Source organism: Pleurodeles waltl, chromosome 8 (genome assembly GCF_031143425.1).
Source record: "Pleurodeles waltl isolate 20211129_DDA chromosome 8, aPleWal1.hap1.20221129, whole genome shotgun sequence".
NCBI classification, from domain to species: domain Eukaryota; kingdom Metazoa; phylum Chordata; class Amphibia; order Caudata; family Salamandridae; genus Pleurodeles; species Pleurodeles waltl.
Window position 1 is genome coordinate 418,431,360 of NC_090447.1, and position 26,895 is coordinate 418,458,254.

Consider the following 26,895-nt stretch of genomic DNA (forward strand, 5'->3'; position numbering starts at 1 on the left):
ATAGATCCTGTATCTGACCCTGTGACTGAGACCACTGACTTGCCAGACACTCCTAGAGCGGACGTGCCACTGTTGGCATGGTTATCCCTCCACTTTTTGCCTAATGTTGATGCCAACTTTGACTGAAAGCGTGCTGGGACCCTGCTAACCAGGCCCCAGCATCAGTGTTCTTTCCCTAAAACTGTACCTTTATTTCCACAATTGGCACAGCCTTGGCACTCAGTTAAGTCCCTTATAAAAGGTACCCATGGTGCCAATGGCCCTGTGGCCAGGGAAGGTCTCTAAGGTAAGTTCAATCTTAGACATTGTAAGTGCAGTGTAGCCCTATTGATTATATGGTCTGGAAGTTTGTCATTACAAACTCCACAGCACCATAATGGCTTCACTGAATACTGGGAGGTTTGGTATCAAACTTCTCAGCACAATAAACCCAAACTGATGCCAGTGTGGGATTTATGGAAAAATGCAGACAGAGGCCAAACGGCTAGTGTAGGACTGTGCCAGCCTGCCACTTTCAGACAAGTTTCTGACCACATGGGGTGAGTGCCTTTGTGCACTCTGTGGTCAGGAACAAAGCCTGTCTGTCCTGAGTGAAGGTGCTTCACACCTCACCCCCTGCAGGAACTGTAAGACCTGGCGGTGAGCCTCAAAGGCTCAGGCCTTAGGTTACAGAGCCTCAAGGGCACTCAAGCCAGTGGAGATGCCCACCCCCTGGACAAAGCCCCACTTTTGGCGGCCAGTCTGGCGGGAAAATTAGGGAAGAGAGGGAGGAGTGACCATCCCAGCCAGGAACACCCCTAAGATGTCCAGAGCTGAGGTGTCCCCCTCCCTGCAGAATCCTCCATCTTGGTTTGGTGATCAGGGACCAATAGGAATGTGCCCACCTCCTCAAAGGGAGTGGGGCAAGAAGCCACCCTCAGGCACAGTAGCCATTCGCTACTGCCCTCTAACCCCTAACACGCCCCTAAATCTAGAGTTAAGGGCATCCCTGAACCAAGCTCACCAGATTCCTGACGAGCTACAAGAAGAAGAAGGACTGCTAAGCTGAAACCCCCCGCAGAGTAGAAGGAAGACAACAACTGCTTTGGCCCCAGCCCTACCGGTCTGTCACCTGCTTCAAAGAACCTGCAAAAAGACCAGCGACGCGTCCAGCGGGCTCAGTGACCTCTGCCAGCTCCACCCAAAAGGACCAAGAACTCCCGAGGACAGCAGCTGTCTAAAGAAACCTACAACCAAGGACTCCCACCTCACTCCAGATGCATGAGTCTTGACCCCTATGCACCCGACGCCCATGTCCCGTGTCCAGGTGGTCCACCCAGCACAGAGGGTCCCCAGGCAATTTCAAGCAACTGCTCAACACCCACTCTACTCAATTCTATAGGAGTCTCCCAAAAATAATCTAGTACTAGTTAAGTTTGTATATTATGCATGATGGAGCAGAAGCCTGTTATATAGTGGAATTGAAAAGAAGTTGCCATATTCAATTTGGACTAGTAATCAGAAACACACCACAGATGCACTGTTAAAGATAAAAAAATAAACACCTTGACCCTCTGTGATTGCTTACAGCCTTGCTGAAAAAATAATTGGATGCTGTTCCCAGGATTAAAAAATATACAGACTTGTTCATGGTAAGAGGTTTCTTTATAATATACTGAAAATTTCTTATGTCTAGTTAGGCCCGGGGCGGTGGCTCAGGAGTTTGAGTATTAAAGTTGCTTCTCTCTTCACTAGAATTTGTTTCCATATTTTCTCCTCTTGGTTCTGGCTTAATGGCATCAAGCACTGTCCAAGGTTATACATTTTCTGTGTGTCCTTGCTGAGAAACATGCTTCATTAGTGGTGCTGTCATATTTGGTACCAGTCTTAAATGAAAAGCCTGGTGCAACCATGCCAGAGCTGTATTTGTACTGCTTGTTTGTGAGAAGGTAGCTCATTCTGCCAAGATGTACAGCTACTAATAATCTGAGTGGATATTTTTAATATCATGGCTTAATATTTCATACTCAGTCAGAGCTAGCTACCTTAAAACAGGCACAATGAACTTCCCTTGGATTGGCCTCAAAGAATTAGCTGCTTTTAAAAGGGTGGCATGCTGTTCCACAGCTACAATTCGTACAGAACTAGCTGCTTTAAACAGAGAGAAAAAATGTCTGCCCGTACTATGGTCCCCACAAAGATAAATGCTTTAAATAAGGTGCCATGATGATCTGCAGCTAATGTGTGACAGAGCGAGCTCTTTAACTGGGGTAGCACGATGTTCCATATTCAGAGTTCGTACAGAGCTAGCTACTTTGAACAGGGTAGATAGTCCCCAGAGAGATGGCTACTTTAAACAGGATGGGGTCAAAACCCCTTTCAGAAGGTAACGGCGTACGCACGTTTACTGGGCCTAACTGTGGGGGTTGGGCCTTTTTTTGCTCCTACTGTCCCAGGGCTCATCCTACTATGGCTCCTGAGCAAATGGGCCAAGTACAGCTTCTGCACTTGACTCTCAGTGGTAGCCACAGTCGAGCAGGCCAAGGCTCCCTCGGGTAGAGGGTGAGTGTACTTGTTAGTGAATATGACTCATAACTCAAACAGTGCTCAGTAGTGTCAATAAATCAATGTCCAGTCAGATACTTATATTTATAATAAAAAGAAGTATTTTATTTATAACTCTACACGTTCAAAGCAGTATTACAAATATATAATAATAGCATATTTCCCCTTGAGGTTGGGTCTCCAGTGGTTCGCTAGCAAATCCCTGTCCCACCTGCTCTTACCAAATTGTCAATTGTAATGGCACAGCAGTGGCCTTAGCAGCTTGTCCCCCAGGACCCTATCAGATAGGCCCGTAACAACAGATTTTGATGGTCTCGGCTGGGGTCCTGGAGAGGCATGTGATCCATGGCATCCTCCTTGATGTTTTGTGTTACGATAGAGCTATGGCCCTATCCATGCACCAACTTGGGTATCTGTAGCCTCTCCTGGCTAACGCGGCTGCTGTAATATTACTGGCCAAGACGCCAGCACTTTTACCACACAGTATTCCATACCACAATGTAATCCTCCTCCCTCCCCCCGCACCCTCCCCTCCAAAATCATACCGGGTCACTGCTAGACTCTGCACAGGCTTTGGCCCTTCGTATCTGCAACAACATCCACGGCGGACCGTCCTGGCATATGAGGTTGTCATAACCAGCACTGCACAGGCTTTACTCACCCTGCACAGCACTACGCTCTCAGCTATCTCCACTGCAGCCCTCTCGTAGCATACAAAGGTCACTACATGGAATCTTCACATGGGCAACAATACCATCAGTGCAGCAGCAGTCTCCTAACACCTTGCACCAGGAGTCTACTCAGCTGGGCTCCCAAATGGACCTCGCTCCCTTGAATGCTCTCCTTTTCCTCAAAGGGCACACTGGTCTTGTCAAACAGGCAGACACTGGTGCTCCAGATCAGGTTGTCTTGGTTCCCCCGGGTGATGTCCCCTCACCCAGCAGGGAGAATAGAAGGCCTTGGCTTCAGTCCTGGTGCTAGGCACAATTATTCTCCAGCGTGTCCCACCCAGCTCACATGAATGCAGCAATACACAAATCTGTCTGGGGGATTCCTCTACTCCTCATGCCTTCACCAGGCAGGTCTGGGCTTCCCAAAACGGAACCCAGGGTCCTCCATGTAATGTACTATTGCAGGTACACTGACACACACTATACATATACAGCACACAGACTGTCCAGAACTGTCACCACCATGTATTTTTCCACCCCAGATGCATATACATTTACCACACACAATCACTGTGTGCACTGCTCAGTACTGTATCCTTTCTCTATTGTGCCAAGGTGCACTCCTACAAACACACCCACTGAGGTTTCATAGCTGGGATCTGAACAGATTTTGCTTTTGTAAACAGAGCAGAATGGTCTAACCTTGCTGTAATCACCATAGAGATAGCTGCTTTCAATAGGGAGTCATGAACTTGCATTGCTATGATTCGTGCACAGTTAGCAGCTTTAATAAGAGCATAATATACCAAAGCTAGAGTAAGCACAGAGCTTGCAATATAAAAAGAGGAACAGACAGATTGTTAACCAACTACTCATCTTTCAAACATTTTAACCTAGTTTGATCCATTTAAGTCGTTACTTGTTATAATTAATTATTAAATCAACACACTTGGGTGCTCAAGAGGAGTCAACACATTATCTACCTTGCTTTGACTTGATGCATTATTAAACTCTATAAATTCGATTTAAATGTATATTTATTTTCTTTTGCATTAAGACGGACAAGAATACTACATGATGCTAAGTAGATCAGGAATTTAAAAAAATAAATTAGCTAATACCAATACCTTCATGGGCACTTTGCAACCATCACTGCCACCTCGTCCTAGCTTTCCATAGTCTCCATCACCCCACGACCAGACAGTATCGTCATCAGTTAGACTTAGTGTCTGGGCATCTCCGCTGCCACATGCTATATCAACAACCCGACTACCTTGCAAGGCATCCACCTGAAGAATGAAAAAATTACATTATTTTATGCTTGGATTACATAACTGTAGTTCTAATACTTAACTGCTAGAAATTTACCTAACAACCAATACTGCTTTATTACTATGCTTAATTCTACACAGTTAACTTGTAAAAGCAAATATCGCAAGCATGAATGCTCTGTAGCCTTCAGAAGTAAGAGAAACATTCTGAAATCCTCCAAAACTAAACGATAAAACTGAGAAATTAGCACAGCTGGGGTAAAGGAGTGTGTGGAACTATTTGCCACACCAGAAGAAATCGACACTGATGGTCATTTTGTAGGCAAAAATGAAGCAGGCATTTTGGACAAAAGTGATAGGGACCAGGAAGTGGGCCTCAGAGAAACAGTGAAACATTAACATTCAGGTGTACCAGCCTTACAAAGTCTCCAAATGTGCAATCCCTCAACTCATTCCATTTTTCTTCATTTTTTTTTTCAATGTAGCATATTCATATTCAAATTCAAATGACTATAAATTGTAATACCCTGACTTTTATTGCAGACACATGGAAAATATGAGAGGGTGTGTGAGTGTGTTCTTAAAGTGCTGACAAGTATTTCAATGTTTCAACTCTATCTTCAAAATCTCCAAATAAATGTTTAAGCAACCTCACCAATTTGGGTTTAAGCTGATCTTCACTGTCTCCATGCCCCAGGCGTCCATATCGACCTTTTCCCCACGTATAAAGCTCGCCGGCTGAGGTGATGCAAGCACTGTGTGCTCCACCAGCAGCAATGTCCACCACTTCAATACCCCGCAAAGATTCCACCACACGTGGGCGATCACAAGGACTGTTAATAAAAATTTTTAAAATAATAAAACTGTAAACTGTCAGGTATTTTTAACTGTACCTAATACAATTATGTGTTTCTAAACAACATTAATATTAAATAAAAAAATAAAAAAAAACAATGTTATACATCCCACGCCCAATTGCAACAATGGAGCGATTTCATTAAAGAAGCTAAATAATGCTAACTCTGCACTGAAGGGAGATTAAAGATACAATTAATAGTACAGGATGTTTATTTATATCATACAACACCATCACACTTACAATGGCTCAACTGCTTTCATTAACTTCAGGTCCTTTTTGCACCATTCAGGCTGGAATGGAATGGTCAACAACAGAGGATTAAGAGGGACTGTAGTTTAGCACTGTCCAACCACTCTCCCCACCATAAACACAAAAAAACAAAAAAAGTTAGGCAAGATCCACTGAATACATGTACAGGTATCAGGCTCACTTAGCTTCACTGATTGGTTCTATGGAGTTTATTGTTGAAAAGGATGCTGAATCCTCACTCAAAAATTTAGTAGGTTTCATCGGTTTTACTCTCCTCACCCCAGACCCAGATGGTGTCCGAATTGGGCTCCCTCCGTTTCGGATATCTAAGCGAGTTTTCTATTACGCTGAGGCATCATACATGGGGTTGTTCGTTGGTATTTCCTCCCTGCGGTTATAGGTAGGACGTATAATTTAAAAATATACTGAGGTAGACCAATCCCTGTTTATTGGCGTCTTTCTTCGGCAAGATTAAAATCACAAGGGCTGTTATGACCCTTCATGTGTAATGAGGCAACTAGTTAGTTGTGTTTAAAAGCCAACACAGAGCTTTGTGCCACTTTTTTAGGTCGGGCGCGCAAGCACTCTGGCCTGTTGTAAGCTATCTGTGGGCTTTTAACCACGCCCACCGCACACCCATCACTATCACTCGTTCGTGGGCTTGCTTTTAAAAAATCCTTTGTGATCACTGGGAAGTTCTTTACGTTTGTCCCTCTTTGGGCAGCTTTGCTACCGCCTTGGACATCGACCCGGTTACATGGAAAATTGCACTTTTGCAAATATGTTTGACTGCAAGCGAACTTCTTTTTCCTTTTGTGTCTCTTATTTGCGCTCATGATCATGGCAGCCGTGGCGCTTTGAATTGGCTTGCTTATGTCAACTGTTTTACTTTTCATTTTCAATTTATGTGGCAAGAAAAGACCAGTTAGGACTTTACAAAGTTAACAATTATTAAGTCAGACACACACAAGACCCATTGTATTGCAAATATTTGTTTTTCATCTCTACACTTAAAAGTTTGTAAGCTGCAAAGACAGTAAACAATATGGTGCCTCAACAGAACTTGGAAAATATAGGTGTAGCGTTACAGTGACCCCATATACAGCATTCCATTATTCAATTATAATAATAATATTCTAACGTTCAACATCAACACAAACAATGTTTCAAAGTGACTCATATAAAATCTCCTTTTGAAAAACAAATGGTTGAGCACATTTGGGACAGATATCCCGTCCGTATTTTCAATGGCACTTGGACAGGCTGTGGTCTAGGAGCTCATGCATAGCAGTCTGGACCTTTTCAGTCTCAATAGGAAGACCGCCTAGGTCATAGTCTAGCTGACCTATTCAGGTAGACAAAAAAGCCAGCCAGGCAACACTGTCCAAGCAGTGGCACAAAATCAGATGATACAATGCAGGTAAGTAAGGTTAGGTACACACCCTCTTGGAGAACACAAATGTTAGGGGTTCTAGCTTTGGCACTAAGAATTGAAGAACTATCTTTACAGTTACAAACTTCCTGAGTATTGGATCAGCCCATGGGGTACAAATAAAAAAGTTACTTACCTTTCCAATCAATCTTTCTGGTGGATACTCTGTCTATTGTGGATTCCTGATGTTGAATATCCTTAGGCGCCAGACTGGACCCAGCGACTCAACATTTCACCTTTGCCTATAGGGGGCCCTGTCTACTATAGAGAGCCAGAAGCAACACCTTCATGATGTCACTGGTGTCACAGCACCCACCCGGCACACTGACATCAGTTCCCCGTCCATTTGTTCAGTACCATTAAAGGCAGAAACAAGGAAATGGCAATCAATTTGAGACAGTGCAGTGAAAAACCTCAATTAGAACTTTTATAAAAGTGACCTACGGCCATCCTTCAGAATGGGGAGTCAGATGGAATCGGTGAGGAATTTGAGGGTGAAGTATCCACCAGAAAGATAGTTACCAAAACGAAGTCATTTTTTTCTGCTCATGGATAATTCTACCTGCAGATTCCACACCTGTTGAATAGATACCAAGCAGTAAAGCAGTAGCCCTTCTTTCTCCCCAGTAATTGGACTGAAGGAATGGTCATAGAAGGAAATCCTGGAGCATCAAGCATGTGAAATGACCAGCCCCTCTCATCTCTAATTCCAAGCAATAGTGCTTAGGAAAATTGTGCAGGGAAGCCCATGTTGCCGTATAGCAAATCTGTTATGGGAACACACCTAGGATATGCTGATGTCAACGATTTTTCTCTGGTGACTGAGCACAGATTCAATCCAGCAATCTATTTTTGATGAGAGTTTAATACATCCTTAGACAGAGTATAATCCAGAAGAACAAGGTCCTCTTTTGGACTGCCTTGCCTTTCTTGCTAATCCATACATCCCTCAAATAGCTGGACTAAAGACCTGATCACTTTAGTGCAGTCAATTTAAAAACTAACAGAACACCTAGTAGGCTCCAGCCTGTGAAGTCTCTCCTCATTCTTGGTGGGATGAGGGAGAGGGCAGAAAATAGGAAGGGTAGTGGATTGCGTCAGATCGAAAGGGGTCCTTGTCTAAGGTAGGAAAGCCGGTTTAGGGCGAAGTACCAATTTGTCTGGAAAGAAACATGTGAAAGGCGTGTGAACGCTCAGTGCTTCCAACTTACTAACATGCCTCTCTGAGGGGAAGTCCACAAGAAAAACTCCCTCGAACATCAACAGTCATAACTGACTAACTGTGAAGAGGCTCAAAGGAACCACCTATCAAAAAGGTTAGAATGAGTTTCAAATCCCATTGAGACATCACAAAGGGAGTTGGAGGCTGTTGGATCGGGTATACTTGGACCCAACCAGTTGGTAAGCGTCTAGCACAAATCCATGCTGTTGCAACAACAACCAGAGCCTTACACTTCTCAGGGACCCCACCCCTCCCTGTTTCTTAATGTATGCCATGAGGGAATTTTGTTCATCAATATCTGGGCAGATTGCCTGGAAAAGGAAGAAGGCATTGCCCTCCGTTTAAGGAGACTAATGTGGAGTATCTGCACCTCTGGAGACCAAAGGCCTCTGATCTCCAGCTTCTCCAGGTGACCAACCCACTTGAGGCTGGAGGCATCTGTCACCACTATAACCAAGGATGGTGAGAATAAAAGGACATCCTTTGGGCCAGATGCTCCTCTAATGACCTGGTCCTCTGAGGAGGAGGGAAAGGTTTGCTCAGTACTGTACCCATGAATACAAGAAGCGGCTCTAGGAGACACTTTGGCACATTGATGAAAAAGCCAAAGTTCAACAGCTGGGATAATGTTGCCAAGAGGGGGTCAAACACCATCTTCAGCATGCTGGCCATCAGCAGTCAGACTTTCAAATACAGGAACACAGATATATCCGACCATCTCAATGGAGTTAGAACCACTGCCATCACCTTGGTGAACACTCAAGGTGTAGATACAAATCCAAACAGAAGGCTTACAAAATCAAAGTGAGTGGATATCACCATGAAACATAAGTACCTCCTGTGGGACTGTAGGTTTGGTATATGAAAATAGATGCCCTGCAGGTCCAGGGACACATCTCATTTTCTGCTTCAAACATCAACAGAACCTGAACCAGGGACAACATCATGAATTTTTCCTTATGAAGAAATACATTTAAGCTCCTAAGGTCTTGGATCTGATGAAGAATGCCATTCTTCTTGGGAACCAGTAGGTATTGCATCTGACTTCCTGTACTGGAACCAACTCCACTATATCCTTCTGCAGCAGGGCTGCCAACCCCTATTGTAGGATAGAAAGATGGTCTTTGGACTGATGGGTAGCGATTCTGTTAAGGAGCCCGCAGGAAGGCCTATGTGTGCAATTTGAAGAACTCACTGATATAATGGTTCAGGCCTTCCAGGTCTGTAGAAAGAAGGATACCTGAGCCTCCCACCGCTCGCAGATGTTCCTTCACGGGTGAGCTTAAGTCGCCTTCCAAGTGGTGCCTGGGAAGAGGAGGAGGTTTGCTAGGTCTGATGACTCCTACTTTTGCCTCTGTATTGATTGATTAGCTGATTTTGGTGGCAGAGAGGCTGGGAGTGTTGGCATTGCCAGACATGAAATCCTTTCAAGGACTCCAGAAATGTTCAACTCTGTCTGTAATCACAGGAGACTGACTAAAAGGCCCAAGGATCGGGTTGTTACCCTCCGCACCCCCAACCTTTCCTGAGCAGCATCCACTTTGTCCCTGTGGAAACTGCCTCCATCAAAAAGACATATCTTGGACCACCTCCTCAATTATCCAAGGAAGTTAAAAACCATGGAATCACCATGGACGCCAAGTTAACTATGAATGCCCAAGTTGACAAATTAGCACTAACAAGCTTCATCACCTTGAAGACCCTACGACGCATCTTCCCCCACCTCGGATTTCCATACAAGGTGCAAGCTACTATCTTGCTTGTACTATCCAAACTGGGCTATGCCAATGGCCTCTACCATGGCTCATCTCTATCTATTATGAAAAAACTACAACGTATTCAGAACTCCGCAGCCAGGCTACTATTACATGTAAAGCCACAAGCCCACATCTCCCCTGCCTTGAGAGCACTACACTGGTTACCCATTGCCAGAAGATGCACTTTCAAGCTGCTTTGTATCACCCACAAAGCTTTACATGGAACAGGACCGCTTTTTATCAGAAACAAAATAACCAAATACATTCAACAAAGAAACCTCCGCTCAAGATTGGCACCCCACCTTAGAACACCACCATACAAGAAAAAGACTATAGGTGGTACATCCTTCTCCGTTCAAGCAGCCAAACTATGGAATTCATTACCCCCAACTATAAAGACACAGATAACTATCTTGTCTTCAGAAAACTACTCTATAATTGGCTCTTTCCTTCATAACCACCGTATTCAAACAACTATGTACGGCATATGCCTATGTTGATAAATATTTTTTCTGATTATATGTACATTCTAGTCATATATAGTTCTTTAGAAAATATGTATCACTACTATGTCATAACCATAAACCACACACACAGTCTTTAAACCTGTTTAACTAAGTATATTTACTCATGGTTTAAATATGTATATGTATGTACATATATGTGTGCATATGTGTGTGTATTCATGTGTGTATGTGTGTGTGTGTGTGTGTGTGTTTGTATATATATGGAAAATGTCACTTACCCAGTGTACATCTGTTCGTGGCATGAGACGCTGCAGATTCACATGCTGTGCATATCTCGCCATCTAGTGTTGGGCTCGGAGTGTTATGAGTTGTTTTTCTTCGAAGAAGTCTTTTCGAGTCACGAGATCGAGGGACTCCTCCCATTTCGGCTCCATTGCGCATGGGCGTCGACTCCATCTTAGATTGTTTTCCCCGCAGAGGGTGAGGTAGGAGTTGTGTAGATAGTAATAGTGCCCATGCAATGGAGTAAGTATGTTTGTACATAATGTGACTAAAAGTGTTATATTTACAAATGTACAAGTTTAATTTTAATCAACTTATAAAGGCTACAGGCTCCCGGGGAGGTGGGAGGGCGCATGTGAATCTGCAGCGTCTCATGCCACGAACAGATGTACACTGGGTAAGTGACATTTTCCGTTCGATGGCATGCGTAGCTGCAGATACACATGCTGTGCATAGACTAGTAAGCAGTTATCTCCCCAATAGCAGTGGTTTAGCCAGTAGGAGTTGAAGTTGTTTGAAATAATGTTCTTAGTACTGCTTGTCCTACTGTGGCTTGTTGTGTTGTTAACACATCCACGCAGTAATGTTTAGTGAATGTATGAGGCGTTGACCATGTGGCTGCCTTACAGATTTCTGTCATTGCTATATTTCCTAGAAAGGCCATTGTGGCGTCTTTCTTTCTAGTGGAGTGTGCCTTTGGTGTAATAGGCAGTTCTCTCTTAGCTTTAACATAACAGGTTTGAATACATTTAACTATCCATCTGGCAATGCCTTGTTTGGATATTGGATTTCCTGTATGAGTTTTTTGGTAAGCTACAAACAATTGTTTTGTTTTGCTAAACTGTTTGGTTCTATCAATGTAGTACATTAGAGCTCTTTTTATGTCTAATGTATGTAATGTTTTTTCAGCTAGAGTCGGTTTTTGGAAAAAACATTGGGAGTTCCACAGTTTGGTTTAAGTGGAACGTGATATAACTTTTGGCAAAAATTTGGGATTTGTGCGTAGAACCACTTCATGTTTGTGTATTTGTATAAAGGGTTCCTGTATGGTAAGGGCTTGTATTTCACTTACTCTTCTGAGAGATGTGATAGCTATTAGGAAGGCTACTTTCCAAGTTAAGTATTGCATTTCACAAGAGTGCATGGGTTCGAATGGTGGACCCATGAGTCGCGTTAATACAATATTGAGGTTCCACGAAGGAACTGGTGGTGTTCTTGGTGGAATGATCCTTTTTAGACCCTCCATAAATTATTTTATGACTGGGATTCTAAATAGTGAAGTTGAATGTGTAATTTGCAGATAAGCAGAAATTGCTGTGAGATGTATTTTAATGGATGAAAAAGCTAACTTAGATTTTGGTAAGTGTAGTAAGTAGCTTACAATGTCTTTAGCGGACGCGTGTAATGGTTGAATTTGATTATTATGACAGTAATAAACAAATCATTTCCATTTATTTGCGTAGCAATGTCTTGTAGTAGGTTTTCTGTTTGATGACCTCCATACATTCTTGTGTAAGGTCTAGGTGTCCGAATTCTAAGACGTCAGGAGCCAGATCCCTAGATTGAGCGATGCTGGATTCGGATGTCTGATCTGCTGTTTGTGTTGAGTTAACAGATCTGGTCTGTTTGGTAGTTTGATATGAGGCACTACTGACAGGTCCAGTAGTGTTGTGTACCAAGGTTGTCGTGCCCAAGTTGGTGCTATTAGTATTAGTTTGAGTTTGTTTTGAGTCAATTTGTTTACTAGATACGGAAGGAGTGGGAGAGGGGGAAAAGCGTAAGCAAATATCCCTGACCAATTCATCCATAACGCATTGCCCTGAGACTGATCTTGTGGGTACCTGGATGCGAAGTTTTGGCATTTTGCGTTTTCCTTTGTTGCAAATAGATCTATTTGTGGTGTTCCCCAACTCTGGAAGTAAGTGTTCAGTATTTGGGGGTGAATCTCCCATTCGTGGATCTGTTGGAGATCCCGAGAGAGTTTGTCTGCTAACTGATTCTGAATTCCTGGAATAAATTGTGCTATTAGGCGAATGTGGTTGTGAATCGCCCAATGCCATATTTTCTGTGTCAGGAGATACAACTGTGTTGAGTGTGTCCCTCCCTGTTTGTTTAGGTAATACATCGTTGTGATGTTGTCTGTTTTGACAAGAATGTGTTTGTGGCTTATTATGGGTTGAAATGCTTTCAGCGCTAGAAATACTGCCAATAGTTCTAAGTGATTTATGTGAAACTGTTTTTGCTGAGTGTCCCTGTCGTAGGCTGCTATACGAGCGGATCAAGTGGAGTCAGAGAAGGGGTATATGCGTTTTAGGCTTGAAGTTTTATTCTCTGTTTTATTCACAAGATATTCACTTATTCAATGTTTATAGATATTTGGTAAGCCTCAGGTTTTCTGCTCTTCTCAATTTCTTTCTTTCTCTCTTTCTTAGGTTTCCTCTCCCTCTGGTCTATCCCGGTTGTGAAGGATGTGGGCGTCTCTCTCGGATTCCGGGCATGAAGAGAAAAGAAAGGAACAGGTAAGTCCTTCTGCGGGAACGGGCTGTTTATTGTGCTCGTGAGGGAAAGGGTAGCAAGCAGGGTAGGTCCGTGAGGGGGTGGTCAGAGGTGGGGTTTAGGGCTCCTGGTGTTCGTGTAGTGCCTGGTTCCCTTCCTTCCCCTTCCCTTGTGACTTATTCACCCTCCCCGTCCTTCCTCCCGCCTCCCTGAGGCCTTTTCCCAGTGCCCGTGATTCCCCGTAACCCTCCTGTCCCTAGGAGGGACCGTACCTTATTAAGCCACGACCCTCCGGGTCGTGGCGGCATTCTCGCGTCTCCAGCGTCTCTCCTTTCGCCGTTTCCCGCGTTTCTTCACTTCTTCTGCGGTCTGACTCCTGCTTCCTCGATGGGGTTGCTGGTGACTCTGTTCTCCCGGTCGGCGTTCTCTCTGTCTCGTTCTGCTTCTCCGTCATGTTCTGCCTCTTCCCAGGATCGTTGTCCTTTTTCTTTTCCTCTGCCGGAACCCGGAAGTCGTTGTAGCTGTTACGGCGTGGCGTCCCCTCGTTGCCAGGGGAACGCAACGTCGTCTCCGGGGAGCCTGCCGAGTAATGGCGGATTCGGGGTAAGTAAGACGCGGTCTCCGCGACCCGTCTACAGTCCCCTACCCATGATCGGGACTGCTCGAAGACCGAGGAGGACGAAGGAGGAAACCGGGAGAGGTAGTCGGCAGGACCTTGTTGGGAACCAGGGATGTGGCGTACCTGGAACGTAAATGGTTGCAGTTCTAGGAACCATCTCAAGATTCTGGAGTTAGTGTCTTTGTGAGAGGCAAGCCAGGTGAGAGGGGCATGGTCAGTAAATAAAACGAAGGACCTGCCTAAAAGATAATACTGCAAGGAGTCCACAGCCCATTTGATGGCGAGACATTCTTTTTCGATAGTTGGGTAATGGGTCTCTCGCGGAAACAGTTTTCTACTTAGAAAAATCACAGGGTGGACAAAACCCTCTCCATCGGGCTGGGTGAGTACAGCTCCGAGACCGACGTCCGAAGCATCAGTATATAAGTGAAAACTGTTTGAGAAATCGGGACATTTTAGTATTGGGTCTGTGGTAAGGGAATGTTTTAATCGATCAAAACTACTCTGTTGGGAGTCGGTAAATGGGGCCAGTTTCGTGGGGTTTTGTTTAGTCAGGAGGTCAGTCAGAGGGGCTGCAATGGTAGAATAATTGGGGATAAATCGGCGGTAGTATCCTACTAAGCCTAGGAATGATCGTAGGTCTTTCTTCCTTCTTGGTTTAGCTGCTTGGAGTATGGCCTCAACTTTGCTTTTCTGCGGTTGTAGAGTGCCGTTCCCTATGACATAACCTAGATATGAGACTTCAGTGCTTCCTAGTAAACATTTCTTAGGGTTGGCAGTTAAACCGGCCTCAGTTAAGGCAGAGAAGATTGTATGCAGATGCAATAAGTGATCTTGCCAGGTTTCACTAAAGATGACAATGTCGTCTAGGTAGGCTGCGGTAAAGGTCTGGAAGGGTTTTAAGATTCGATCCATCAGGCGCTGGAAAGTCGCGGGACGCCGTGAAGACCAAAAGGTAAAACCGTGAATTGATAAAGACCGGAGGAGGTTGAAAAGGCTGTTTTTTCTTTGGCATCGGGGTGGAGGGGTATCTGCCAATACCCCTTGGTTAAGTCAAGGGTGGATAAGTAACAAGCCTTCCCTAATTTCTCTAAGATGTCATCCACTCTGGGGATAGGGTAGGTGTTGAACAGGGAGATCTCATTAAGTTTGCGAAAATCAATACAAAATCTAATCGATCCGTCTGGTTTAGGAACCAACACTATCGGGGAATTCCAGGGACTGTTAGAGGGTTCAATGACCCCTAACGCTAACATTGTTTCGACTTCGGTTTCAATGATGGGTTTTCGTGCTTCAGGGATGCGATAAGGACGAAGACGTACTACATGTCCTTCAGGTGTTTTAATGTGAAGATATATCAATGAAGTTTTTCCCGGTATTTCTGAGAAGAAATGGGGATGTTGTTCGATTAGGGTGTATAATTGTTTTTTTTCAGTTTCGGTTAGCTCCTTATTAATACTGGGTTTCTCTTCTGGATGTGTTATTCTTAAAGGGCATAGATCTAGTTCCCGTTCTTTGGTAGAGGAGACAAAACAACCGGTGTCTGTTTGTTCCTCAGTCTCTTCTGAAGGTCTCCATTGTTTTAATAAATTTATATGGTAAATTTGGGTTTTCCTCTGGCAGGTGTTTATCTCTAATAGGTAAGTAACAGGAGACACTGCTCTAATAACCCTATAGGGTCCTTGCCATTTAGCAAGTTTATGATCAGATGTAGGTCGCATGATGAGGACCTGATCATTGGGGAGAAAAGAACGTATTTTGCTTCCCTTGTCATAGTATGATTTTTGTTGTTTTTGAGCCGTGACTAAATGACTATGGACGTCATCCCAGAGGGTCTGTAACTGACTTTTGAGTTGGTGGATATAGTCAATCAGGCTTTCCCTTCTTCCTGTTCTTCCTCCCACGTCTCGGCGGCCATATCCAGGAGACAACGAGGTTGTCTCCCGAAAACCAATTCAAAGGGACTGTGTCCCGTAGAAGACTGTTCGTGGGTTCGTATGGCATACAGGACCAAGGGAAGCTTCTGATCCCAGTTGCGACCGGACTCGTCCACAGTTTTCCGCAGCAATGTCTTTATAGTGCGGTTATATCGTTCTACCAACCCGTCTGCCTGGGGGTGATAGACCGAGGTCCGTAGTTGGGTGATCCCTAATATCTGACATATCTGTTTCATGAGTTTTGACATAAAGGGTGTACCTTGATCTGTCAGTATTTCCTGGGGAAAACCTATTCGGGAGAACACTGTTATCATGGCTTGTGCTATTGTTTTGGTTGTCATGCTGGAGAGGGGTATGGCTTCGGGGTATCTAGTCGCATAGTCAACTATGACTAAAATGTAAGTATGTCCTTTAGAAGAGGGAAGTAGGGGCCCTACGAGGTCCATACCCACCCGTTTAAAAGGGATATCAATAATGGGTAAAGGGTATAGTGGTGCTTTCCGGGGCATTCCTGGTTCAGTTAATTGACATCTAGGACATTGGGAACAGTATCTGCGTATCTGAGCATACACTCCGGGCCAATAGAATTTTCGCATAAGATATTCTTCTGTTTTTTCCCGACCATAATGACCTCCCCCGGGTTGATTATGGGCTAAAAACAGTACTTGGGCTCGAAATGGTTCAGGGACTACTAATTGTTGCTTGGTTTCTCCCGTAACAGTTATAGTTATTCGGTATAGGAGGTTTTTCTTGACAAGAAAATAGTGACCCACCTCATTGGTGATCCCTGTTTTAGCCGAGCTCCAGGCGTGGGAAAGGGTAGGATCTTCTCTCTGGCTGGTTTGGAAGGAGATGGGCCTGCTGCTAATTTCTGCTACTAGTTTAGGAACTTCCTTCATCTTTCGGGCTTCCTGATATTGTTTTCTCTCAAGTCTTTTCTCATTTCGTGTGAGTTTCTTTCGGTGGGGTGGAACTTCAATGGAGGAATCGGAAAAAGGGGCTTCGGTCCACCACTCGGGAGTCACAGTGGGTCCGCGGACTTGGTCTAATAGGTCATAGAATCGAGTATAATCAGTCCCTATAATGCAGTCCTCGATTAATCGATCCATAACCCCTATCGAAACCATATCCTGAAAGGGACCCCATTCAATTTTAACCATTGTGAGGGGATAACTTCCTTTGTCTCCATGTATACAACAGATGGAGACCCAGCTGTCGGTAACAGAAGTATCAAGATGGATTAGACCCTTCCGGATTACAGATTGGCTGCATCCTGAATCAATTAATGCCGAAATGACCTGTCCATTTATGGTGACAGCGTATCTACATTTCTCATTCCCTTTTCCTGTACATAGAACTCTACGTCGTGTGACCCCAATTTCCATGGGTTCCGGTCCTTCAGCTTTCCTTGGACATATTCTTGCAATATGGCCCCACTCTCCACAGTGGAAACATTGTGGGGACTGCATAGGGTGATGTTCTATGGGTTTAGGGAACCGGGTTTCTTCTGGGAAATACCTGGGAACTGGTTTTGATAGAGGGGTGGGAGGTTTTTGGAAAGGTCTCGGAGACAAGGGTTTAATTTCTGCAGAACGATGGAAAGCACAAGCCAAATCAATAGCAGCCTCAGTGTCCACCTTTGGGTGTTGACGGATCCAGTTCTTAGTACTAGGGGGCAGGGAATCTAAATACTGTTCTAAAATAATTGTCTTAATGACATCTTCCCGGGTTGTCCCTATGGGTCCCAACCATTTTAGAGCCAAGTCTTTCACCCGGAAGTAGAAGGAGCGAGGGTCTTCGTTCGTACTCCACTTTATTTTTCTAAATTTTAAACGATAATATTCCGTATCATGTCCGACTCGCCCCAGGATACTTTTTTTTATATCTTTGTAAGGGGTAGTACCGTCAGGGTTGGCAGACTGGTATGCAGTCTGTAGGAATCCAGTAAGCAGGGGTGCCACATACTGACCCCAGCGGTCCTCTGGCCATTGAGCAGACGAGGCTACCCTCTCAAAGTTAGTAAAAAACGAGCCTGGGTCTTCCCCCTCCTGGTACTTTTGTAGGACCGAACTGGGAACGTTTGGATGCACCTTACTGGTCGCTATTGAATCGGTTAACTTTTGTAATGCGGTCTCATGTACTAGTTGGTTATTGGCTAAGATTGTAGCCTGACTTTTTAAGGCCGATTGTAAGGCCTCCCGGTCTTCCTTGGCCTCTCTTTGGTGTGCTTCCCACACCAACTGCAGATGTCTTTGTCCTTCTGCCAGTTGCTTAATCATATCCTCGAGGGATGGGGATTCACTCATGATAAAGCACGCTCGTAAGCCCACCTGGGAATTATATCCCACTTCTGACACCACTGTGGTAGGCTGCTATACGAGCGGATCATGTAGAGTCAGAGAAGGGGTATATGCGTTTTAGGCTTGAAGTTTTATTCTCTGTTTTATTCACAAGATATTCACTTATTCAATGTTTATAGATATTTGGTAAGCCTCGGGTTTTCTGCTCTTCTCAATTTCTTTCTTTCTCTCTTTCTTAGGTTTCCTCTCCCTCTGGTCTATCCCGGTTGTGAAGGATGTGGGCGTCTCTCTCGGATTCCGGGCATGAAGAGAAAAGAAAGGAACAGGTAAGTCCTTCTGCGGGAACGGGCTGTTTATTGTGCTCGTGAGGGAAAGGGTAGCAAGCAGGGTAGGTCCGTGAGGGGGTGGTCAGAGGTGGGGTTTAGGGCTCCTGGTGTTCGCATAGTGCCTGGTTCCCTTCCTTCCCCTTCCCTTGTGACTTATTCACCCTCCCCGTCCTTCCTCCCGCCTCCCTGAGGCCTTTTCCCAGTGCCCGTGATTCCCCGTAACCCTCCTGTCCCTAGGAGGGACCGTACCTTATTAAGCCACGACCCTCCGGGGTCGTGGCGGCATTCTCGCGTCTCCGGCGTCTCTCCTTTCGCCGTTTCCCGCGTTTCTTCACTTCTTCTGCAGTCTGACTCCTGCTTCCTCGATGGGGTTGCTGGTGACTCTGTTCTCCCGGTCGGCGTTCTCTCCGTCTCGTTCTGCTTCTCCGTCGCGTTCTGCCTCTTCCCAGGATCGTTGTCCTTTTTTCTTTTCCTCTGCAGGAACCCGGAAGTCGTCTTAGCTGTTACGGCGTGGCGTCCCCTCGTTGCCAGGGGAACGCAACGTTGTCTCCGGGGAGCCTGCAGAGTAATGGTGGATTCGGGGTAAGTAAGACGCGGTCTCCGCGACCCGTCTACAGTCCCATTGTCCTTGGATGCTGTGTTGATTGAGGTGTGCTCCCCACCCTATCATGGAGGCATCTGTCGTTATTACATATTGTGGCACTGGGTCTTGGAAAGGCCGCCCTTGGTTTAAATTTATACTGTTCCACCATTGAAGCGAGGTGTATGTTTGGCGGTCTACCAACACCAAATCTATAAGTTGACCCTGTGCCTGTGACCATTGTGATGCTAGGCACTGTTGTAAGGGCCGCATGTGCAACCTTGCGTTTGGGACAATGGCTATGCATGAGGACATCATGCCTAGGAGTTTCATCACCATTTTGACTTGTATTTTTTGTTTTGGATACATGGCCTGTATTACATTGTGAAATGCCTGAACCCTTTGTGGACTTGGAGTGGCAATCCCTTTTGCTGTGTTGATTGTCGCCCCTAAGTATTGCTGTGTTTGACACGGCAGAAGGTGTGACTTTGCGTAGTTGATTGAGAAACCTAGTTTGTGGAGGGTTTCTATGACATACTTTGTGTGTTGTGAACACCGTTCTAGTGTGTTGGTTTTGATTAACCAATCGTCTAGGTACGGGAACACATGTATTTGCTGCCTTCTGATATGTGCAGCTACGACTGCTAGGCATTTTGTAAAAACTCTTGGCGCAGTTGTTATTCCGAATGGCAACACCTTGAATTGGTAATGTACCCCTTGGAATACAAACCTTAAGTACTTTCTGTGTGAAGGATGTATCGGTATATGGAAATATGCATCCTTTAGGTCTAGTGTTGTCATGTAGTCTTGTTGTTTGAGCAGTGGGATTACGTCCTGTAATGTCACCATGTGAAAGTGATCTGATTTGATGTAGGTATTTAATGTTCTGAGATCTAATATAGGTCTCAGACTCTTGTCTTTTTTGGGTATGAGAAAGTACAGAGAGTAAACTCCTGTTCCTTTCTGTTGATTTGGTACTAATTCTATTGCTTCTTTCAGTAGCAATGCCTGACCTTCTAGTCCTAGAAGATCTATATGTTGTTTTGACATATTGTGTGTTTTCGGTGGGACGTTTGGAGGGAATTTGAGGAATTCTATGCAATAACCATGCTGGATAATTGCCAGTACCCAAGTGTCTGTTGTTATCTCCTACCAATGTTTGTAAAATTGGCTTAGTTTCCCCCCCACAGGTGTTATGTTTTGGGGATGTGTGACTTGGAAGTCACTACTTGTTTTGAGGAGTTTTGGGGCTTTGGAACTTCCCTCTATTCTTTTGGAATTGTCCACCTCTATATTGCCCCGAAAACTTCCCCGCTGATATTGGCATTGATAAGTGGGCCTTGCTTGTGAGGTTGTGGTCTCTGTAGGTTGACCTCGAAACCCTCCCCTAAATTGTGTTTTGCGAAATGTGCCTCTGCTCTGTGGGGAGTAGAGTGCGCCCATGGCTTTTGCCGTATCAATATCTTTTTTGAGTTTTTCAATAGCAGTGCCGACTTCTGGCCCAAACAACTGCTGTTCATTAAAGGGCATATTCAGCACGGCTTGTTGTATTTCCGGCTTGAATCCTGACGTATGCAACCATGTGTGTCTCCTTATCGTTATTGCAGTATTTACTGTCCTTGCAGCCGTATCTGCTGCATCCACTGCTGACCGTATCTGATTATTGGAGATACTTTGTCCTTCTTCTACAACTTGTTGTGCCCTTTTCTGGAACTCTTTGGGTAAATGTTCTATGAAATGCTGCATTTCGTCCCAGTGAGCTCTATCGTACCTTGCCAAAAGTGTTTGTGAGTTGGCAATACGCCATTGGTTTGCTGCTTGTGCTGCAACCCTTTTACCCGCAGCATCGAATTTGCGACGCTCCTTGTCTGGAGGTGGTGCGTCTCCCGAGGTATGAGAGTTTGCTCTCTTGCGAGCTGCCCCGACAACAACAGAGTCTGGTGTTAATTGCTGCGTAATATATACAGGGTCTGTTGGCGGAGGCTTGTACTTCTTTTCCACCCTTGGAGTTATGGCTCTGCCTTTTACAGGATCCTAAAATATTTGTTTGGAATGTTTTAGCCTTCCCGGGAGCATAGGTAAGCTTTGGTATTGGCTATGAGTGGAGGATAGTGTATTAAACAAAAAGTCATCCTCAATTGGTTCTGAATGCAAGGTGACGTTATGAAAAGCAGCTGCCCTTGAGACCACCTGCGTGTAGGATGTACTGTCTTCAGGTGGCGACGGCCTTGTAGGTTAACAGTCTGGGCTGTTATCTGATACAGGAGCATCATAAAGGTCCCATGCATCGGGATCATCTTGACTCATTGCAGTATGAGTTGGGGAGTGCATCAGTGGTGGAGTGGCTACCGGTGATGTGTGCATTGATGGTGGTGGAGATGGTGGTGGAGTTGTTTGTCTTGCCACCTTTGCCTGTGGCTGCTTGTCCTTTTCTTGAAAGGCAAGTCTTCTTTTCATCTTAATTGGGGGAAGAGTGCTTATCTTCCCTGTGTCTTTTTGAATGTGGAGCCTTCTTTGAGTGTAGTCTGGCTCAACTGATTCAAGTTCCTCTCTGAACTTATGTCCTTGCATCTGGGAGGACAATCCCTGTTCCTCTGTGTAGGAACCTGTTTTCGGTTCTGAGGCTGGATGTTTCGGAATCGAAACCTTTTCGGTCACCTTTTTGGGCTCAGAGGAAACCTTCTTTATTTTCGGCGTCGTGGTGTCTCAGTGCCGAACCATTTCGGTGCCACTGTCTCGGTGCCGAATCTGCTCGGAGCCGCTGTCTCGGGCCCGAGATTGCTGTGTGGCGGTATCTCGACCGGAGTCGGATGACTTCGCCACATGCATGCCCTTTTTCGGTGCCGATGATCGGTCACCTATTTTTCGGGTTAAGCCATGGCCTGTTGGCGGTGGCGTCCCTTGGGCTTTTGTTGTCTTCTCGCGAGTTATGTTTCGACGTCTTACTCACGGTTTTCGGCGTTTCTTCTGGATCGAGCTTGTACGAGTCCGAATCCTGGATGGAGAAGGTTTCTTCTTCCTCCTCGAAACGCCCTTGTCCTGTCGGCGCCGACGCCATCTGCAGTCTTCTAGCTCTTCTGTCTCTTAATATCTTCCTCGACCGAAATGCTCGACAGGCTTCACAGGTATCCTCCTTGTGCTCTGGAGACAGACACAAGTTACAGACCAGATGCTGATCTGTATACGGATACTTGTTATGACATTTTGGGCAGAAGCGGAATGGGGTCCGTTCCATCAGCCTTGAAGAGACACGTGGCCGGGCCGACCAGGCCCCGACGGGGATCGAAAAAAACCCAAAGGGCCACCGGAGCTCTTCAAAAGTCGGTGTCGATCTGTTGTAACTAACCCGATACCGAACGCAAACAATACCAACGATTTTTCAGAGATTCTAACTAACTTTCCGACCCGAAACACGGAGCAAAAGGAACACGTCCGAACACGATGGGGGAAAAAAACAATCTAAGATGGAGTCAACGCCCATGCGCAATGGAGCCGAAATGGGAGGAGTCCCTCGATCTCGTGACTCGAAAAGACTTCTTCGAAGAAAAACAACTTGTAACACTCCGAGCCCAACACCAGATGGGGGGATGTGCACAGCATGTGTATCAGCAGCTACACATGCCATCGAACATATATATATATGTGTGTGTATGTTATTCTATGCTTAACATGTTCATAGGTGATTGCATAACTCCTAGATAAGTTGTTATACTAGATACTTATGAATCCCTGCTCTCATCACACTTATCTACACATCACCATATGTGATGTCTCTATCAATCTATCCTCCATTCCCACTCTGACTCATCCCAAATCCATTCTACTACTTTCATCTCCTAAATAACTCTGCCTAAGCTCTTCCAGCCGCTTCCACATCTTACTCACCCAAACCTCACTTTACTACCATGATCTCCCAAACAACCCTACTATATTCTCCCTCTTTTATCTCACCCTGCTACTATGATCTCTCTAAACCCTTCCACAGACTCTTCCCTCCTCCATCCTCCTTTTACTCATCCCAAGCCTAAATCCTATTACCATAAACTGCCAATTAACACTTCCAGATTCTTCCCTCCTCCACCCCTTCATTACTCCAGTCAATATAACTAACTAACTCTCATATCCGCGGCTCAAATTAACTCATAATACTACTAAAACTGTACCCTTATTTCCCTATACTAATCCACCACTAATTCTTTTTGGGTTCCGGAGTAGCGTGCTGCTAGCCGAAACGCGTTTCAACGCCTCGTCAGGGGTAGTGAGCGCTATACAAATTCTATTACAATACAATATCAATCAATGTCACCTGGACATCACCTGAAAAGGCCAATTATCACATCCACACATACCTGTGTAAGGCTAGAGAACTGCCCACAGACCTGGCCGCAGAATCTACAGGGACTAGTGTAGCCTGATGTCTTGTCTAAAATCATCCTATCCATCCGCAAAATGCTTTTTGAGATGGACTGGCAAGTTTGGGGCAGCCACTGCAAGTTTGGGACAGCCATAGTCACAGTCACAGAGCATGGGTATAACTTCCAAGTTGGCAGCATTTGGGAGAATGGAGGCCTGGTGGCTCACTGAAAAAATATTTTTCTTCACTGGTTCCAACTTTGTTGTTCTCTCTCATGGAGATGTGCTGGGAATCCTCCAGGATTCTGTTTTGTGCTGGACGATGCCTGCACCACCTGACTCTAAGGGGAAGGGTGCATCAACGGAAACGGTGAGTAACCAAGTGCTTGCCTATATTTCCTTAAAACCAGGCGGCTGAATGAAGGACCTGATGTGGGTTTTCACCCATGCATCTTTAACTGAGTCTAGGAGTGCTTCAGAGAAGACCAACAATGGTGCTGCCAAAGTTTTAGACGTTTGTAGGGCTTCTGCAATATTCACCCAAGACTCTACAGTAAGCATAAGCAGTTCCAATACATCAGCTGCTTTCCTGAAGACAATATGAAAACAGGCCACTTCCTCAGGGGGTGGTCATTTCTATATCAGGAGAAGTGCTCAGCTTGCTGGCATTCTGCAGGCTGAGTAGTTTTCTGGGTCAGAAGGAAAAGGCAGCTAATTAGCTGCTGCACTACTGTTGTCTGTATCATTCTGTCCCCTCTGGCATCTGAACAGGTGAAAATGTCAAGCATCATTCGCCAGTAACAATGACATGAGGGTGTGCATCTCTGTTGCTCCCCATAGAATTCCTACAAATCTAGGCATCTCTCCTAAACTTCATCAGGACATCTACAGCCTTGGATACATTGCACTCTCTAGGTGACACTGACAGTGGAGCTGGTGTTGTCATGAGGAATGGGTCAGCCAGCAAGTGTCTAGGCTCTATGATGGTTCTGGCTGGTGAAAGTGGTGTTCCCTGCAGTACAGGGGTGAATGGAGCGTGGGGAGGATCCGCTGATGGGGCCCCAAAAGGTACCCTGGGGGCCAGAAGAGCCCCAAAAGGGACTGACACACACCAAAACATCTCCATCAGTACATGGAGAAATGCCTGCAATAAACAGCACTGGAGGGGGAGGGATTGGAATGGGCCTCCTGGTGGAGTAATTTCTACTCATTCTGGCTGCATGGACAACTTCACAGGAGGCGGATGGGCCTTTGCACTCAACTTCGAACAGCATTTAGGTGAATCTTCTCGCCATTTTCTCTACTTCTTGTACTTCCTCTGCTACTCTTTGGAGGAGTTGAATAAAAACGAGCAACGAGATCTGAAGGGGGACCTTGATCTGGAGCATGACTGGCAGTGAGCCAGACACTTGTCTCTGGCCATAATTTTTTTTTAACCAGTTTTTATTGTTTTAACAGTAACAATACAGAGGTTGCATATCATCTGAACGAATATGATTAATATTATCCATGCACACGATCCCATATGGGTCTGAACACATTACATTAGGGTACATGATGTAGCACTACAATCATCTAACCTTCTCATAAACATATAAACCTAAAGGGTCATAACATGCATTTAGAAAATAAGGATCTTCACATAATAACTGTTTGCTGTTCAGGACTCGTTTTGTTGGGGGGTGGGGATGTCAGCTTGTGTTGTACGGGGTGGGAGAGAAACTAAGATCTCTCGCTCCGGCCATGTGGGCATTCGTTAGGGTCTTGTGGCCCGGGAAGGTGGGGATGAGGTGTGTACTTCTGGGAGTAGAAGCAGCTTGAGGCCTAGTGTTCTTCGAAAAAAGGGATTGCAATTTGTGTAAGAGCATATCTCACGTCAATGCTATGAGGATCTTATGAAGCCCTTTACCCTCTTCTCTCCTAAGGGCCTGTGATTCTGCCTTACCCCATTTAAGTGTTGACATGACCCAAAATGTTACGGTGGGTGGGTGCGTGTCTTTCCATCTCATAGCAATAGCTCTTCTGATCATAAGTAGGGCTAAGTCAATGTATCTATTGTTGATACTGCCTGACTTCTTGCGTTTGAACAAGTCTATAAGGCCTATTTCCATCGTATAGAGATTCTCCCCACCCGTGATTGTTGTCAGTGTGTCTGTTGCCGATTTCCATAGGGCCTGCGCTTCTGGCCATGTTTAGAACATATGCCCCATATCTGCATTGAGAGTGTTACATCTCCGACAATGAGGTGAGCTCCCATAAATCCTATGCAAGCGTGCAGGTGTAACATATGGCCTATGCAGGGATGTTATTTTAGCTGTATTGAAAGCAAGCGGTGTAGGAGACTTTATGTGGATAGACAAGTATGCAGTGCCATTCTTTTTGTGTGAAGTCTTGGCCAATATCTAATTCCCAGTACTGTCTGATGGGTTGTAGGATGTTGAGTGGGGTTTTGGCTAGTGCACGCGTGAGTTAGGTGACTAGGCGCCTCCCATTCCCCATCATCTGGAGGGCATGGGCCAGGGGATGTGTGTCAGGTTCTGTGTCAACAATCTGCCAATTTCTCTGCAGCTCCGCTAATAGTGTTCGGTGAGCTAGGAAATACTCTACTGGCAAGTTGTGAGTGGCATTCAGCTGGTGGAATGGAATGAGGGCAGTGTAATGAAATAGCACACCCAGGGTGTCCACTCATTCTGTTTCCCAGAGTTCCAATACCTCTATCTCAAGAGGTTTCTAGAGGAGGGGTACCGAGTTAATACGAATCTCAGGGGAGTACGGTGTTTGTGTCGGCGTGAGCCTGAGCATTCTGTTGTAACTACAGTATGCAATGGTCAATAGCTGGTTGGACTGCGGTGGAACGTTCACCATAAGCAGCAGCAATTTGTGTATTGAGCAGCATGCAGTGTCAAGCTCAAGTGGCCTAATTCAGCCAGGTGTCGGCCTGCCAGCCACCGAGCTGGCCACTGCAACTGTGCCGCAAGATAATAGTGCTCAAAATTAGGAGGCCCCAGTCCACCCCTGTCTACTGGGAGTTGAAGCTTCCACAGGACAATGCGTCAGCGCCCTTTATTCCAGAGGAAGGTGCCCAATGTGCTGTGCAACGTGTGAAATGTGGAACTCTGGATATGTAACAGTAAGTTGTTGAATCAGTACAGGAGGCGAGGGAGCATCACCATTTTGGATAACGCTACCCGGCCTTGCACTGTGAGTAGCAGGGTGCTCCAGAACATTAACTGTGCCAGTAAGGAGGCCATAGCGCGGGTGAGATTGCCATCTAGCAAATCCCAGGAGTTGTGGTATATACGAATACCCAGATAGCTAAATGTTTGCTGTTCCCATTTTAGCATGTTGGGACTCAACGCTAGATGGTGCAGTGGTTAGGTCGGGTGAATGGGGAACAAACATATCTTCACCCAGTTCACTTCTAATCCTGAGGCCTCACGAAATTTGGTCAGTATTGTTTCTGTGTTGCTCAACCCCTGCCGGAATGCTCGCATATACATAAGGACATCATCAGCATAAAGGGAGGTGGC

The 26,895-nt window shown here is 45.4% G+C and overlaps 1 protein-coding gene across 4 annotated transcripts in view; it reads right to left on the reverse strand.

The window, feature by feature from the left end:
• The window catches only part of HERC2 (HECT and RLD domain containing E3 ubiquitin protein ligase 2), a 1,448,528-nt gene that overhangs the window by 159,242 nt on the left and 1,262,391 nt on the right, over positions 1–26,895 (reverse strand). For all 4 annotated transcript variants that reach the window (XM_069204283.1, XM_069204284.1, XM_069204285.1 and 1 more), the window contains 2 exons: positions 5,142–5,319; positions 4,343–4,504 (listed from right to left, as the gene is read on the reverse strand). In XM_069204283.1, the coding sequence (XP_069060384.1) occupies positions 4,343–4,504; positions 5,142–5,319 (340 nt within the window). The remainder of the gene's footprint in view (positions 1–4,342; positions 4,505–5,141; positions 5,320–26,895) is intronic.